At 31.7% G+C, this 15,484-nt stretch overlaps 1 protein-coding gene across 1 annotated transcript; it reads right to left on the bottom strand.

Annotated features, from left to right (window-relative positions):
* Positions 1 to 14,530: 14,530 nt before the first annotated feature.
* Positions 14,531 to 15,395, bottom strand: Ufc1 (Ubiquitin-fold modifier conjugating enzyme 1). The gene is made up of 4 exons (XM_081976346.1): positions 15,192 to 15,395; positions 14,988 to 15,119; positions 14,764 to 14,931; positions 14,531 to 14,713 (listed from the first exon to the last, which is right to left on the bottom strand). The coding sequence occupies exons 1-4, from the start codon at positions 15,312 to 15,314 to the stop codon at positions 14,627 to 14,629; spliced, it is 510 nt and encodes a 169-aa protein (XP_081832472.1). The 5' UTR covers positions 15,315 to 15,395; the 3' UTR covers positions 14,531 to 14,626.
* Between the last annotated feature and the right edge of the window lie 89 nt (positions 15,396 to 15,484).

Here is a 15,484-nt window from a genome sequence, read left to right as displayed (position 1 = left end):
GAAGGTTTTTGCTCTTGTTCCAACATTCTTTTTGACCAGACTAATATCTTATCTCATATGTGCAGAGCAAAGTGATATTTTTGCCTAATTTGTTAAGTTCATTTAGAAAAAATTTGGATTCCGAGCATTTAGTTCTTGCACCAAACACTCCTTTCTGCTCTTGCTCACTCATATTTCTTTGACTTTTTTGGACAAAATTCATTCGCTTTAATTTTAACAATAACCTGATAATATCAAAGTTCATTTTTCTCCAACAAAAGTTAATCAGAGAAAACAACCAAGTAATCAAATTTACGGCCCCTTAAACTTAAAAATAACTGAGAAAAAGCATTTCGAAAATTTTGGATACTATTTCGAAAAAAAGTAAAAATCGTCAAATACCTCAGAAACGGTTAGAGTTACGGAAATTTTGCAACAAATATTTAGAATGACTTTCTGCACGTGGTTGACTAGGTGTCCCACTTAGAACCGGGTAAACGCGGTCACATCTAGCAGAGCGTTAGTTCAAATTTAACGGTTTTGTTTTTATATTTTAAACACCCTGTGTATGATCAATCGCGTTGCGGTTAGCACAAGATGAAAGAGCAGTTCAAGACGAATATTTTCAGCTTTTCACAGTTGCTGAAACCCAAAAAATTGCGAAGATAATTGCAAAAATTGACATGACATATATCGGAAACGGTTAGAGTTATGAAAATTTTGCAAGAAACCAAAAATGTTCAGAATGACTTTCTGCATCCAGTGAACTTATAAAAACAACAAAGTAATCAAATTTACGGTCCCTAAAACCCAAAAATAACCGAGAAAATGCATTTCAAACATTTTGGATACAATTTTCAAAAAAAGTAAAAATCGTCGAATAGCTCAGAAACGGTTAGAGTTACGGAAATTTTGCAAGAGACCAAAAATATTTATAACGACTTTCTGCACCTGGTTGGCTAGTTCACCCACTTATTAGAACCGGTTAAACGCGGTCACACCTAGCAGAGCGTTAGTTCAAATTTAACGGTTTTGTTTTTATATTTTAAACACCCTGTGTATGATCAATCGCGTTGCCGTTAGCACAAGATGAAAGAGCAGTTCAAGACGAATATTTTCACATTTTCACAGTTGCTGAAACCCAAAAAATTGCGAAGATAATGGCAAAAATTGACAGCATTTTCAAAATTTTAATGCAACTTACAAAAAAGTCGAATATATCGGAAACGGTTAGAGTTATGAAAATTTTGCAAGAGACCAAAAATGTTCAGAATGACTTTCTGCATCGAGTAAACTTATAAAAACAACAAAGTAATCAAATTTACGGTCTCTAAAACCCAAAAATAACCGAGAAAAAACATTTCAAACATTTTGGATACAATTTTCAAAAAAAGTAAAAATCGTCGAATAGCTCAGAAACGGTTAGACTTACGGACATTTTGCAAGAGACCAAAAATATTTATAATGTCTTTCTGCACCCAGTAAACTTTGTTTACACCCTCTTCTGGCAGAGCGTTAAAAATTTAACTGTTTTTGTTTTTAAACACTTTGTATATGTTCAATGGTGTTGCAATTAGCACGAGATGAAAGAGCAGTTCAAGACGAACATTTTGAGCTTTTCACAGTTGTCGAAACCCAAAAAATGGCGGAGATAATGACAAAAATTGACAGTATTTTCAAAATTTCAATGCAACTTCCAAAAAAGTTGAATATATCGGAAACGGTTAGAGTTATAAAAATTTTGCAAGAGACCAAAAATGTTCGGAATGACTTTCTGCATCCAGTGAACTTATAAAAACAACAAAGTAATCAAATTTACGGTCTCTAAAACCCAAAAATAACCGAGAAAAAACATTTCAAACATTTTGGATACAATTTTCAAAAAAAGTAAAAATCGTCGAATAGCTCAGAAACGGTTAGACTTACGGACATTTTGCAAGAGACCAAAAATATTTATAATGACTTTCTGCACCCAGTAAACTTTGTTTACACCCACTTCTGGCAGAGCGTTAAAAATTTAACTGTTTTTGTTTTTAAACACTTTGTATATGTTCAATGGTATTGCAATTAGCACGAGATGAAAGAGCAGTTCAAGACGAACATTTTGAGCTTTTCACAGTTGTCGAAACCCAAAAAATGGCAGAGATAATGGCAAAAATTGACAGTATTTTCAAAATTTCAATGCAACTTCCAAAAAAGTTGAATATATCGGAAACGGTTAGAGTTATAAAAATTTTGCAAGAGACCAAAAATGTTCAGAATGACTTTCTGCATCGAGTGAACTTATAAAAACATCAAAGTAATCAAAGTTACGGTCTCTAAAATCCAAAAATAACCGAGAAAAAGCATTTCAAACATTTTGGATACAATTTTCAAAAAAAGTAAAAATCGTCGAATACCTCAGAAACGGTTAGAGTTACGTTACTTTCTGCACCCAGTGAACTTGGTTTACACCCACTTCTGGCAGAGCGTTGAAAATTTAACTGTTTTTGTTTTTAAACACTTTGTATATGTTCAATGGTATTGCAATTAGCACGAGATGAAAGAGCAGTTCAAGACGAACATTTTGAGCTTTTCACAGTTGTCGAAACCCAAAAAATGGCAGAGATAATGGCAAAAATTGACAGTATTTTCAAAATTTCAATGCAACTTCCAAAAAAGTTGAATATATCGGAAACGGTTAGAGTTATAAAAATTTTGCAAGAGACCAAAAATGTTCGGAATGACTTTCTGCATCCAGTGAACTTATAAAAACAACAAAGTAATCAAATTTACGGTCTCTAAAACCCAAAAATAACCGAGAAAAAACATTTCAAACATTTTGGATACAATTTTCAAAAAAAGTAAAAATCGTCGAATAGCTCAGAAACGGTTAGACTTACGGACATTTTGCAAGAGACCAAAAATATTTATAATGACTTTCTGCACCCAGTAAACTTTGTTTACACCCACTTCTGGCAGAGCGTTAAAAATTTAACTGTTTTTGTTTTTAAACACTTTGTATATGTTCAATGGTATTGCAATTAGCACGAGATGAAAGAGCAGTTCAAGACGAACATTTTGAGCTTTTCACAGTTGTCGAAACCCAAAAAATGGCAGAGATAATGGCAAAAATTGACAGTATTTTCAAAATTTCAATGCAACTTCCAAAAAAGTTGAATATATCGGAAACGGTTAGAGTTATAAAAATTTTGCAAGAGACCAAAAATGTTCAGAATGACTTTCTGCATCGAGTGAACTTATAAAAACATCAAAGTAATCAAAGTTACGGTCTCTAAAATCCAAAAATAACCGAGAAAAAGCATTTCAAACATTTTGGATACAATTTTCAAAAAAAGTAAAAATCGTCGAATACCTCAGAAACGGTTAGAGTTACGTTACTTTCTGCACCCAGTGAACTTGGTTTACACCCACTTCTGGCAGAGCGTTGAAAATTTAACTGTTTTTGTTTTTAAACACCTTGTATATGTTCAATGGTGTTGCAATTTACACAAGGTAAAATAGCAGTTCAAGACGAACATTTTGAGTTTTTCACAGTTGTTGAAACCCGAAAAATGGCGGATTTAATGGCAAAAATTGGCAGTGTTTTCAAAATTTCAATGCAACTTCCAAAAAAGTTCAATATATCGGAAACGGTTAGAGTTATAAAAATTTTGCAAGAGACCAAAAATGTTCGGAATGACTTTCTGCATCCAGTGAACTTAACCCGAACCGGGTAAACGCGGTCACAACTGGCAAAGTATGTATTTCAAATTTAACTGTTTTAGTTTTTGAACACTCTGTATATGTTTAATCCTGTTGCAGTTATCACTGAAACACTGAGCTTTTTACAGTCGCGGAAATCCCAAAAATAGGGGCGATACGTTAAATTTTCAAAATTTTAATGTAATTTCCAAAATATCTCAAAAACAGTTAGAATTACAGATCTTTTGCAAGATCATAAATATCCAGATAGCTTCTGCACCTAAGTTGACACTATAGTTTCAAATACTGATAACTGTTAGTTTCCCATTTAACTGTTTGTTTTTTAAACACTGTGTATATATGTAGCTGTGCCATGGTTTACGGGAAGTACGTACATTTTGAGCTTCTTGCAGTTGCTGAATTTCAAAAAATGACGAAGATTCGGAATGTTCAAAATTTCAATGAAATTTCCAAAAAAAAATCCGTTCAGGATCTCAGTAGGGACATTCGAAGAAATTTGCACCTGGTAGAGCAGACTATACAACTCTACGTAGTTTAATTAAGCATTTAAATACATTTCTTCATTTAGAAAAAAATATTTGTAATCTAGTGTAATATGGATTGTTTTAAAGTGCATCAGATTGATGTTGCATGATTCTCCAGTGGTTTTGTCTTAATTTGAGTTAATTCACATATTTACTTGCATTGACAATATCCTTCTTTAATTATTCATTTTTTTATTCACTATTTTTTGTATCTTAAAGGAATGTTTTTGCCTTTGACCAATCTCTTTCCACCTTTTATTAATTTAACACCTTAATGTATTACAGTTTTTAAAACTTACTAGTTATTAATTCGTATCTCTGAATTTTGTTATCAAGTACAATTATCAAAACTGATCAGAACCTAAATCGCCATAAAAAACGAAAATGATCTCAGTTAAGTGTACCCTGGGGAATACCTGCAATTCAGGCGAAAGCTGGTTAAAACTTAAAACCACTCGATGAAATCTTGCTATATAGAAATAGTAAATATGTTGATTCTGGACAATATTTTGAAATAACTAGTAAACTTTCAAGTGCTTGAAGTGATTTGCCCGCGCCACTTAAATAAAAAAGTAAACCATTTTCTCTAAATAAGGACTTTTGCCTACTACCTGTATGCCATCAAGATGACGACCACACCGCCAAAATAAAAGTGTTCAATTAGCAAACAGGCGTTTATTATCGGCCGATTATCAAGTTTCTCTTTCAGTAAGTGACAGTAGTTATTTATTCAAATATTTTCGCAGCTTCTTGAATATCCACCGTACATAATAATTTCCTAAGCGCATTCTTCGATTTAGCGGAACAAACTGTTTACTTTAGCGATTTTTTCGTTTTGCGTAACACCTTCATCGGGTTGAATTAGGTACAGAACGCATCTTCATTCTTCAGCCTTTCCTTCTGAGGTTTCTTGTAATTGATGTTGAAACATATACGAAAACCGGACCGCTTTGTCTATACACTCTGACATAATACTCACGAAACAAAAATCAAGTCAATTAAAAGCAAATTTACAAGATAAATAGGAGTCAAAAAGCTGGTGCTTACAATGGTTTTTACTAACCCAGATGGTTAATCAATGAAACCGCGTGTAGATGTGTTATCTCGGTCTTGTAAAGTCATTTAACTGATGTATGTTAATTAATTATGTCTGAACTTTCAAGATTAGTTTTCTTTAAGTTTTGTGCTGTAAGCAATACACATTTTGGAAAAAATTCACTAGTGGTTTTTAAGGTGTCTATTTTTAAATTTGCCAGCTAAACTACCATTTTAGCTTAATACTTATTTAGGAGAGTAGATCTCAAAGAATGTTAATTTATCGGATTTGTACAATTGTGGCACCAAATGTGTACAGGATGGCCAAGTAAGAAAAGAGGTCGGCTAAATTCAACTACTTGAAATGATTCAAGTTTGACACAGAAAATCATTTAAGTAATATGAATAAGATCCTTAACAGACAAGATGTGAGTGTGATTCAAATTTTCTGCCTGACATTATAGTGTCAACTTTTTTAAGAAAATGACCGAAGAAAATGCAAAACAATGAAATGTGTATTTAATTTCACCGTTATTGTAACAATCACATATTTATTGCTGCAATAACTACTGTATAATAAAATTTGGTGTAATTTTGCATCCAGGGACAGTATGTTCCAAATAAGTTGATATTTCAATAACAAAATGTCCTAAAAAGATGATGTTGAATCATGATTTCGAATATTTCCTTCACAACAGAATGGAAGTTCCATTGTAATATTACTAAAGCTTTCTGTTATTTCAGCTATTATGACGTTTCCATTGTTTTCAATGTTATTAAAAACCATTTGTACCAGGTTGCCGAAGAACCAAAATTATAACCACTTACTGTTATGACTCATTGTAAGCATTACTTTTTTGTTGACACCCTAATTTATAATAATAAAAAAATAAATCCAAAACATATCAAAGGATGTCCAGTTATATAATATTTCAGAATTTTTATCTTGTACTTTGTATTAGAAAAAATGTTTTGACTTAAAATGGGTAAAAGCTCAGAAAATGTGTTATTTGTGAAAATTAAGTATTTGATAAAACAAAACTAGATCTTTTCAATTTAAACTTTTTGGAAAAAAACATCTAAGTAAAAAAAGTAAATGAAGAAATCGCATTGAAGAAATTTACTCAAACTTATTTAGAAGAAAGTACCTACTTAAGTGAGTTTAAGGAGAAATCCATTGTTCTCTATACAGAGTGGATCAGTGTCCTAAATGCTTCAACAACATATAACATGCAATGCTCACCAAAATCTTAAGTTAAGTTAAGAAATTTATCTCTAAAAAGTTAATTTTTATAAAAACAAATAGTAAAGTAAGAGAGAGAGTTCAAATATGTGCTGAAAAGCGTGAAAATGGAAAATCAGTTTTTCGACGATATTTTTTTAATATACATAAAATTGAAAGATTTAGGCTGAGTTTTGGAACGTAATAAGACGTGACAAAACCATCACGTGACTATTAAAAATCCATTTTATAGCTACCTGAACCTAACCTAACCTAACCTAAAAATCAAAATTGAGAAGACATAAACAACATTGAAACTGTCATTGGCGATTATAACTTTCACAAAAATGTCACGTGACAACTGAGAGAAAGGAATACAATGAGGTCACGTGAAAAAATCAGTTTTCCAACTTGACACTTTTCTGAATATAAAATTGAAAATTTCAGGCTGAATATTTTGGAACGTGGAAAGATCTCAAAATCATCACGCGATTATGAAAATTTCATTTTTAGTTTCGAATGACAACCAAAATCATATAATATACTATTACCGCACAAGAGCAGAAAAGTGCTACTTTCGCCACAAAAAATCGTGCGGCAAAGTACACTTTTCCGCACGATCGTAGGGAAAATATTTTTTTCTTCTCCTACAGGGATATTGATATAAAAATGTCAAGTGACACCTGTCATAAATAAAAAAAAATAGGTTAGAATCGGCGTTCGTTTGCTCATGGGTTGTCCTATCTAAATCACAAGTGAACGGATATCTTGAAGTGTTTAATATTAAGTGTAAAGAAAAGCAAAAAGCTTAAAAATGAAATTAATTCTTAAAATAATTGTTTTAATTACCTCTGCAGTATACTTGGAAAGTGGAGCACAGATGAAAATCATAAGTTGATAAAACAAACATTTTATATTTTGGCATCTTAGAATAATGGCATTCGTTTTACTTAAATCAACAGTTTGTATCAAAAGCATTACATTTGGACTTTCCACTATGACATTTTACAAACAAAACTGTGCTGTCAGGCCATAATGCAATATAAAATATACCTACTATTTAACATAACCAATGTAATCGCATTACCATGCAGCATTTCCTATCTTGTCTTACAAGATTTTTAACAATAAATTTTCTTTCGTTTACACCACAAATGTTTGTTACATGCTTTCTACTCGACGTAACAACAACTTCTCCAAAACTATTACAATTGAAATCAGTGTGAGAAACATCGGTAGTGAACCAGGAAGACAAAAGGATGATGTCCGCCCGCATATCAAACCACTATTCGTTACGAAACCTACGGTTCTGGTTCATTTATGGGATCAGGTAAAAATCTTTCAACTAGGCATGCATCTCATACTGCGCAAAACACTTTCACCCTAAAGCCATATTTGACCAGGTCGTTTAGTACGGATTAAATCATTGTAATCGTACTGAATAAATTACACGGAGCGTATACTACACAATGATGCCATTGAACGTGGCCGAAAGTTTCACATCTCCACAGGTTGCAATTAACAGTGACTTGGGCAATTGCTCTTTAAAACTATATAATTTGTTTTGTATACAAAAAATTTTGAAATTTTTCGTGAGACTCGTTCTATTTACATTTATTTTTTGTGTCGAAGATTATTTATGTGGGAATCGTCTAGTGGTCAAAAACTGTAATCTGCAATCTTCCAACAGTCTTGCCGTTCTTTGACATTTTCATTACACGTTTAAAGGTGGTGAAAGTATGTAGGAGTTACCAATACAAAATTTCAATTAAAACCAACCTAAACCGCGATGGATGAAGATGGGCCGAAGATTACATAGTTGAACAAGCCCATTTTGCAAAACAATTGTGATGTTCTGTTGCAGTAAAAAGCACTAATCACAAGATCATCTAATACAAACATAGTATGTGTAGAGTGTAGTGCAAACAAAACATTATCCCAAATAAGAAATTTCAAAATAGTCTGTTTATTTTTATATTTTTGTCAGTTGATGTAACGTGAAGTAATTATCCGCGATGATTGATTCGTTATACTATCCCCTTTTGGGTAAAACACCTTCACATTCATTTAATTTCTTACACTATGCTGGTGTGTCAGGTTACATGGAAAAGGCCAAAAGTCACACCATATGAGCCTTAAAATAAAACGCGAATCATTTTACCATTCACCGTTATTACCTAATGATGAGTCGTTTTCAAAATCATCGCTTCTGTGTCCTGTTGTGTTATTATACAATTATGTTCATGTATACGTTTAATTGTATAATTTACACTCAGTCTAGATTATTAATCCTGACTGGGTATTAAGGGTGATTGTTTTTACCGGTATAGCTAGAAAAATGTTTTCTAATTGACTGAAATGACACTATACCACATGATGATATGATGACATGATTTCTGAATTATGCCCAATGACCAAACCGCTAAAGCAGATATTTTGAGTGGGAAGACCCCTTTCCAGAATTTTGTACAAACAGTTGAGATTCCAGTACTTAATAATTATAATCTTACAATCAAACAGTTTTGTGAATGTTTTATTTAATTTACAGGTTAATGTCATGCACAGCTCATCAACCAAGAGACGGACAGCATCTGATTTACTGAACTCTAGTTTTGGCAGCAAAGATTTGTCATCATTCAATATCGCCGACTATTTGTTCAAGGATGAAGATACTGATGTTCAGTATAAAACAGAAGAAAATGAAATTAACTGTTAATCATTATAATATAGGTAATGATTCGGAAGGAGCTGAAGATGTTAGTCAATCCCATTAAAAGAGGAGTAGGGACTAATACGCGGAATTATATTGTTGATGTTACCAGCAATTCTTCTGAAGATGAAGTGGATATAGAAACTGTATTAGAAACCAGTAATATTGAAGATCTTTTAAAACAATTTGAAGCTACAGAAGCGCGTATCAAACATGAAAATTCACTAAAAGTGGAAAGTACGACTGAGAAGGTTACATAAAATGTATTTACTATATTAATATACTTTACTACTTATTTACTTATTTACATACCATGAGGAAGTCTTAATATCCAGAAAACAAAATTATAAAAGTTGTTCAGTACCAAAAGTAATCAATTTACTATGATAAAGGGTTTTCCACAAAAAAAGTGGGTCTATTACCCGTGCTATTACCAACATTTGTATTTAAGTACCGGGGATACTAAGATCGGAGGTATTTAGGAAACTAAAAGTGATGACAAATTTGAAACAAAAAATATACAGAGTGTTTTGTGGTTTTTGTCGCAAGATTTTACCCAAGTCAATACAAACAACAAAAACTGTTAATCAAAAAATACTTTCCGGAAGTTGCACCGGATTATAAGAATTTATATTTGTTCCTTTTTTAATTTGCAAAGTTTTTTTGAGTTTCTAACCAGAGAAGCGATTCAGGAATAGTCTATCATTTCTGATCAGTTTTTCTCTAAATCTCATTTTACATGACTGTACCAGGCAAACCATTGAAGATAAACAAAACGGCTGTTTGCATATTTTTAACACACGTTTTTAAAATTTATTGTTATAAATTAAAATAAATAATAATTAAATTAAAATTTTTCACACTGAACAGATCAAAAATAATTAAAATAAACCCATTATTGTAGTTTACTCTGTATTACAGCGAATAGAAAACTGGGAATAATAACTTACCTACCCGACAACTTATTTATTATTTTTCAAAATTTTCGTTTTATCCAAACCAATCCAAAAAATGCGTTGTTGCCAGAAAGCTAAAAAAGAAAAACGCTTTTCTTCCATAATCACTTATATTAATCAAAGGATTGTGTGTGAAATTCTGAGTTTCACGTTAGCATATAATGATTTTTATCAAATTCCCGTTTTACGAGTCTCACCATGGGAATCTCGGCTATTTAAAAAGATACAAGGAAATTAAATTGAGCAAAAATAAAAAGCAAAATTGAGCAATTAGAAGTCGATAAAAATGCCGTTTTCAAATTTTAAAAATTCTTAGTATTTTCGGTGATATCCGAAAAGCAACAAATTTTCGACGTTTCGTTTTTTAGTTACCATCATCAGCTTTAATTTTTTTATGGGCGCTTTATTACATTTTTGCATATTTCAATAGAGCCTAGTTTTCTAATTACGATGATATGTACCATATGTTATAGTTTTAAAATTTTGTAAAAATTATGAATATTATGTTTTTGCAAAAAACGCCTTGAAAATGACATCTCAAAAATCCATCGATCGGTTAAATGACACTACCCACGTGATATTACTGCCATTTGCAAAATAATGATCATGTGACAAACTGACAGATAATGGCACGAAATGCGCTCTAATCTAATAAATTGTTGACTGATATCATGTATGTACAATAATGCACTCTTTGTGAAGATACAATTTGTGATATTTTAGCTAAACTGTAACAAAATACATTTTAAATAAGTAAAATTCTATCTAAAATATGGCGTGCCCAAATCAAAACTTTAAAATTGATAATGGTTGTCAAAACTGAGACTTTTTATGTTATTAATGATAATGGTACGTTATAAAAAGACAAAAAACGACTTAAAAGATCCAGAAAAGTGCGATAAAATAACATTAACAGTGTCACATGCTTTTTGGTTTGAAAATGTCAATGATGTCACGTGAAGAAGTGTCAAGTGACTTAACAGAGAATTGTTGAGCTGTTATTTTCAGGAGGCTATTAATTAAAATATAATTTTCGTTATTTTCAATAAACTGCCAATTTAAACCATATCATATGACACATCACCATAATCAGAAAAAATCGCCCATTTCAAAAATGTAAAAATTATGTCGCCCATAAGGAGTAGAAGGAGGAAAAGTGGCAATGGTAAAGTGTCTTTGGTTTTCAGTTATTAAATAAATTAATAAAAAAATAAAAACTTTTTTCGAATATCTCAGAAAGTACTAAAAATTTTTAAAATTTTAAAGCGGCATTTTAATCGGCTCCTAACTGCCCCAAATTAAACTTTCTTTTATCTCATCAAATAATCGAGTTCCCCATTGTGAGGCTCGTAAAACGGGCACCCTGTATGTACTTCCTTAAGTATATCGAAACGGTAATGCACTTGTTTCTGAGGTATAGTATTTGACTTAATAGATTAAAAGTTTGTTTGTCCTCCAGAAGTTTAAAATGGCGGCTGGAGGACAGCTGCGGGTTTCGGTTAACTTTCGGCTCTTTTTTACAAAACTTTTCGAGTCTTTTTAGCAAAGATAAAGAATTTTGTTTTTTTACATTATCTTTTAACGATTAACAGTGCCTGTAGTAGGCCCAACAGGAAGTAACACTTGCGTTTTATTGAGTTGCTTTTATGGCAAAAGTTTTCAACCGTTTTTCAAATACATAGTTAATAAAGAACAAATTCGTTAACAAAATTTGGTGGGTTAACGGATAACACGACTATCGAAAATCACCCTTAGTAAGGATAACCAAATATACCAAACCAAACCTCAAAAAGTATTAATTCCAGAAATACAATATTTAAATAAAACAAGAAGAGTTAGAGAATCTAGAAACTAAGTTGAGTCAATAAAAAAGTGTGTTTCTTATTTATCTTTATTAAAGTTTAGTGTTTAGTGATATAGTGCATACACTTTTAAAGTAAATATATGAAAAAATGTTTTTATGAGTTTTTAGCAACACATATGACGTACCTAAATATACTAATAATTTTACCTACTCAAAATATTTTAGAAAACCCTTAATTTGAGTTTTTTTAATTTAGTTTCTTAGAAAATATTGCAAAAACTGTAACAACCCTCTATATCTTTGAGAATAAGCAAAATTAGCTAGAAAAAGTTTATGTTGCAAATACTATATGAAATAAACAATGTTTTATTGCTGTATAGAGGGGTTTAGATTGAAAAACTAGTCTTTATAAAAGATCTGAACGCAATAAAACAACTTTTTTCAGTAATCAGAATCTGATTATTTCCGGTTCAATAATTTAGGGTACGTGTATGATTTTTTTTTAAAGCTGACATAACGGCAATCCAAATTGGCTTGTTTTTACGTCAATAATTGGGCAATTTTAGAGAAGGTAAGTAGCACGAAATTCGCCTGTGGAGGTACTTATTATTATCCAATCAAACGGTCCAAAGTAATTAGCGGCTATTATGGTACAGAAGCCGAGGGGCACTGATTTCAGTCAGGTTTATTGAAATCGTGAGGTTGATCAAAGAAACAAAAGATTTATACTGAGAAAACTGACGCAATTATAATAATCTACTTATGTAACTAAACTTTGTGTTAAGAGGGCATATCAGAAAAAATACTTAAATAGGAAATAACACAATATTCTAAACACATTTAGGTATTATAAACGTTACAAAATAAGGTAACTCTCATTTTTGTTTGGTCATGTGAAAGTAACACTGCGGAAAATCCATGAACCACAACTAAGTACTCTAGGGTACTACCAAATGAGATACTTACAGGAAAACTGCATAAACATACCATGAATTAACCATATGCATAATTGGATCTTTTCAGTAGGCATCAAATGAGCTTGAAACGCCATTAACAAATCGTTAAATTGATAATTTGACGAGTCACATAAAAGTAAATTTAAAAAAATGTCATGGTTTATGGCTAAATAAGCATGAACCCAGTCTGTGTGAAAGTTAATTGCTAAGAAAGTGCTCAAGTCTTTTGACCTATTGCCTTAACATAGGCCAGCCGCCGGTGATTTACGTTTTGCCTTTATTTTACAATGTTAATCGGACAAAAATAATAACAAATCTGCGTTACCAAATGTTCAACATAAAAAAATTGTGGCGTAACTGTGTATTCAAGTTAAAAGCTGCTATTTTGTAATTCCAATGTTTATTAGATGGGTAAAGTGAAGACATGCTGTTTAAATAACTCTATAAAAGTTTTTCTGGAATAAATCCTGTTTGAATTGGTCAGTTAAGATACCAATTGAACCTGTTTGAGATTCTGCAATAGATGATAATTTTGCAATACTATGTATATACAAGTTTCGTCATATTTTTGAGCTATAACACTCATAATTTTAGACGAATATGGTATAATGCATCGCAAAATGAAAGGAAATTTACATTCATATTAAATAATATATGCACCTGAGGTGGTTTGTTTTTTTTTAAATAGGTTTGTTTAAAGTTTGTGACCTCTTCCTATATAAAATATTTCATAACGGAATCAATTTTGCCTTTTACCAATCCACTAAAATGTAAACCACCTTTGACATTAAACAGAAACCTGATAGAAACTGGATTATTTAATTCGACACGTTAATTATCGCAATTACTATTCAATTTAAATGAAACGGTTTCTCTTTCCAAGTCATAAAAACAAACGATCATTGTCCGGTCTGTGGGTGCGCTCCCACGATTTTTTATTACTCTTGAGTATGTCTTCCTTTTTATGACTTCAAAAAATTACTTGCATAAGTGACTGCATTGAAAAGGCATTAATTACACTGGCATTTTCCATATATCATCAATCATCCTAGTGTACACTTTTGAGCTAAGGTGTTTTTAAATTTTTCTAAATAATGTTAACTATTTGCTTATTCACATTCTATTCAAGCCTTATGGTAAATACTCACTTTAGGCGGAAAATAAGTGTTATTAGAATTTGAAATAACATTCGTGCAGTTTAACAAAAACAAGGATGGGCAATCGATTGATTGAGAGGTTGTGAAATCTCTACTTATTAGATTTTAATTTGAAGAAGTAAATAATCATCACACAAAGTGTGTCACTAAACTACTTGCTGTGGCTGAATAAATACGTTTGAAAAAAATATGTTTGAACTAACCAGTATACCTCCAGAAACGGCAATGATATAATTTTATGGAATTATTAGAATATTTATTATATTAGGTTTAGGTATAGTATATGTGAGAGTATATTTGAGACTCATTTTCCTACTCCCTTTGTGGACACATGGAAAAAATTAACAAGAAATTTAGTCATTTTCATATAGAGAAACCTTGAATGTAAAGCAACAATTCCCTCATAAAATACTTAAGATAAGTGATTAGCTTTCCTTCCTATAGTAAGAAACAAGTTCAACTTAATAATTAAAACAAATTAGAATATAATAACAAATTATTATTTTTCTATAAAAATGTTATAACTTATGGAAAACAATTTAATTAACTGAAACTTAAGCAGATGCATATGTATTATATTAAGTTTCTTTTTCTGATTTTTCCTTGTAGTGTATCACTCCTTTGGCTATCAGGTCTGGAATTTCCACAGCTAACCAAGGCCCCAGCTGGAAAGTTTTATTAATTTAAAGGGCCCTAATTGGATTATCAAACTTACCCCTAGAGCCATGGCATGTCCGATACCAAATTTGGGCACATTTCTCGCCCACAAAGGCTTAAAATGATCACTCAAACAGATTTTGCCCCCTCTGTACATTTTAGCAGTTTTACCATCTAGTTCAGGCAGGGCAATTTCTGGGGCAGTAGTCGGATAGGTGACTGGAATCTACAACATCAAACTGACCGTAGCAAGCTGGAAACACCACTTTGATTCAAACATACGTCAAATTCTACATCAAACTCATACTTGAGCTGGGCGTGGAAAAACCAACATTTACCAAACCATTTGGTACCTTCTTTGTTGGATTCTAAACGGAACCAATCATTGTCAGCCCCTTTGTTATTTTGAACGTACTGGAAGAGGTTTAATGCCAGTTAAAGCAGTTTAAATGCAAACATATGGAAACTTGACAATATAAACAATACCTTAATAAGTGATTGGTACTCTTCTTTCAGGCGTTCCACCCATAGTTCTTTGTCTCTGGGGCCTGCTTTCGTTTTTAACAATGGTATATTACTTAGAGTTTTGCGTGTACTTTCGTCAACCATTCTTTTAAATTATATTTTGTTAACTTTAATGTATTTGTTGTATTATCTTTATGAATAAGCATTAACATAACCTCACAATTTTCTTTGATGTGTTGTCACTGTCAAATTTGTAACTTGTCAACAGTCAGATTCATATTCTAAAATGAAGGATGTGTTCTCTTTCTCTGTCA

The sequence above is a fragment of the Ips typographus genome, linkage group LG3 (assembly GCF_016097725.1).
Source record: "Ips typographus isolate SLU linkage group LG3, UJ_Ityp_2.0, whole genome shotgun sequence".
Lineage (NCBI taxonomy): Eukaryota > Metazoa > Arthropoda > Insecta > Coleoptera > Curculionidae > Ips > Ips typographus.
This window is presented reverse-complemented; position numbering and strand designations above follow the sequence as displayed.

Excerpts from the sequence above, each read along its gene's own strand:
- Ufc1 (XM_081976346.1), bottom strand. The coding sequence starts at position 15,314 with ATGGTTGACGAAAGTACACGCAAAACTCTAAGTAATATACCATTGTTA. Across the intron at positions 15,120-15,191 it reads AGTACCAATCACTTATTAAG|TACGTTCAAAATAACAAAGG; the intron begins GTATTGTTTATA and ends AACCTCTTCCAG. Across the intron at positions 14,932-14,987 it reads AGTTTGATGTAGAATTTGAC|ATTCCAGTCACCTATCCGAC; the intron begins GTATGTTTGAAT and ends TTGATGTTGTAG.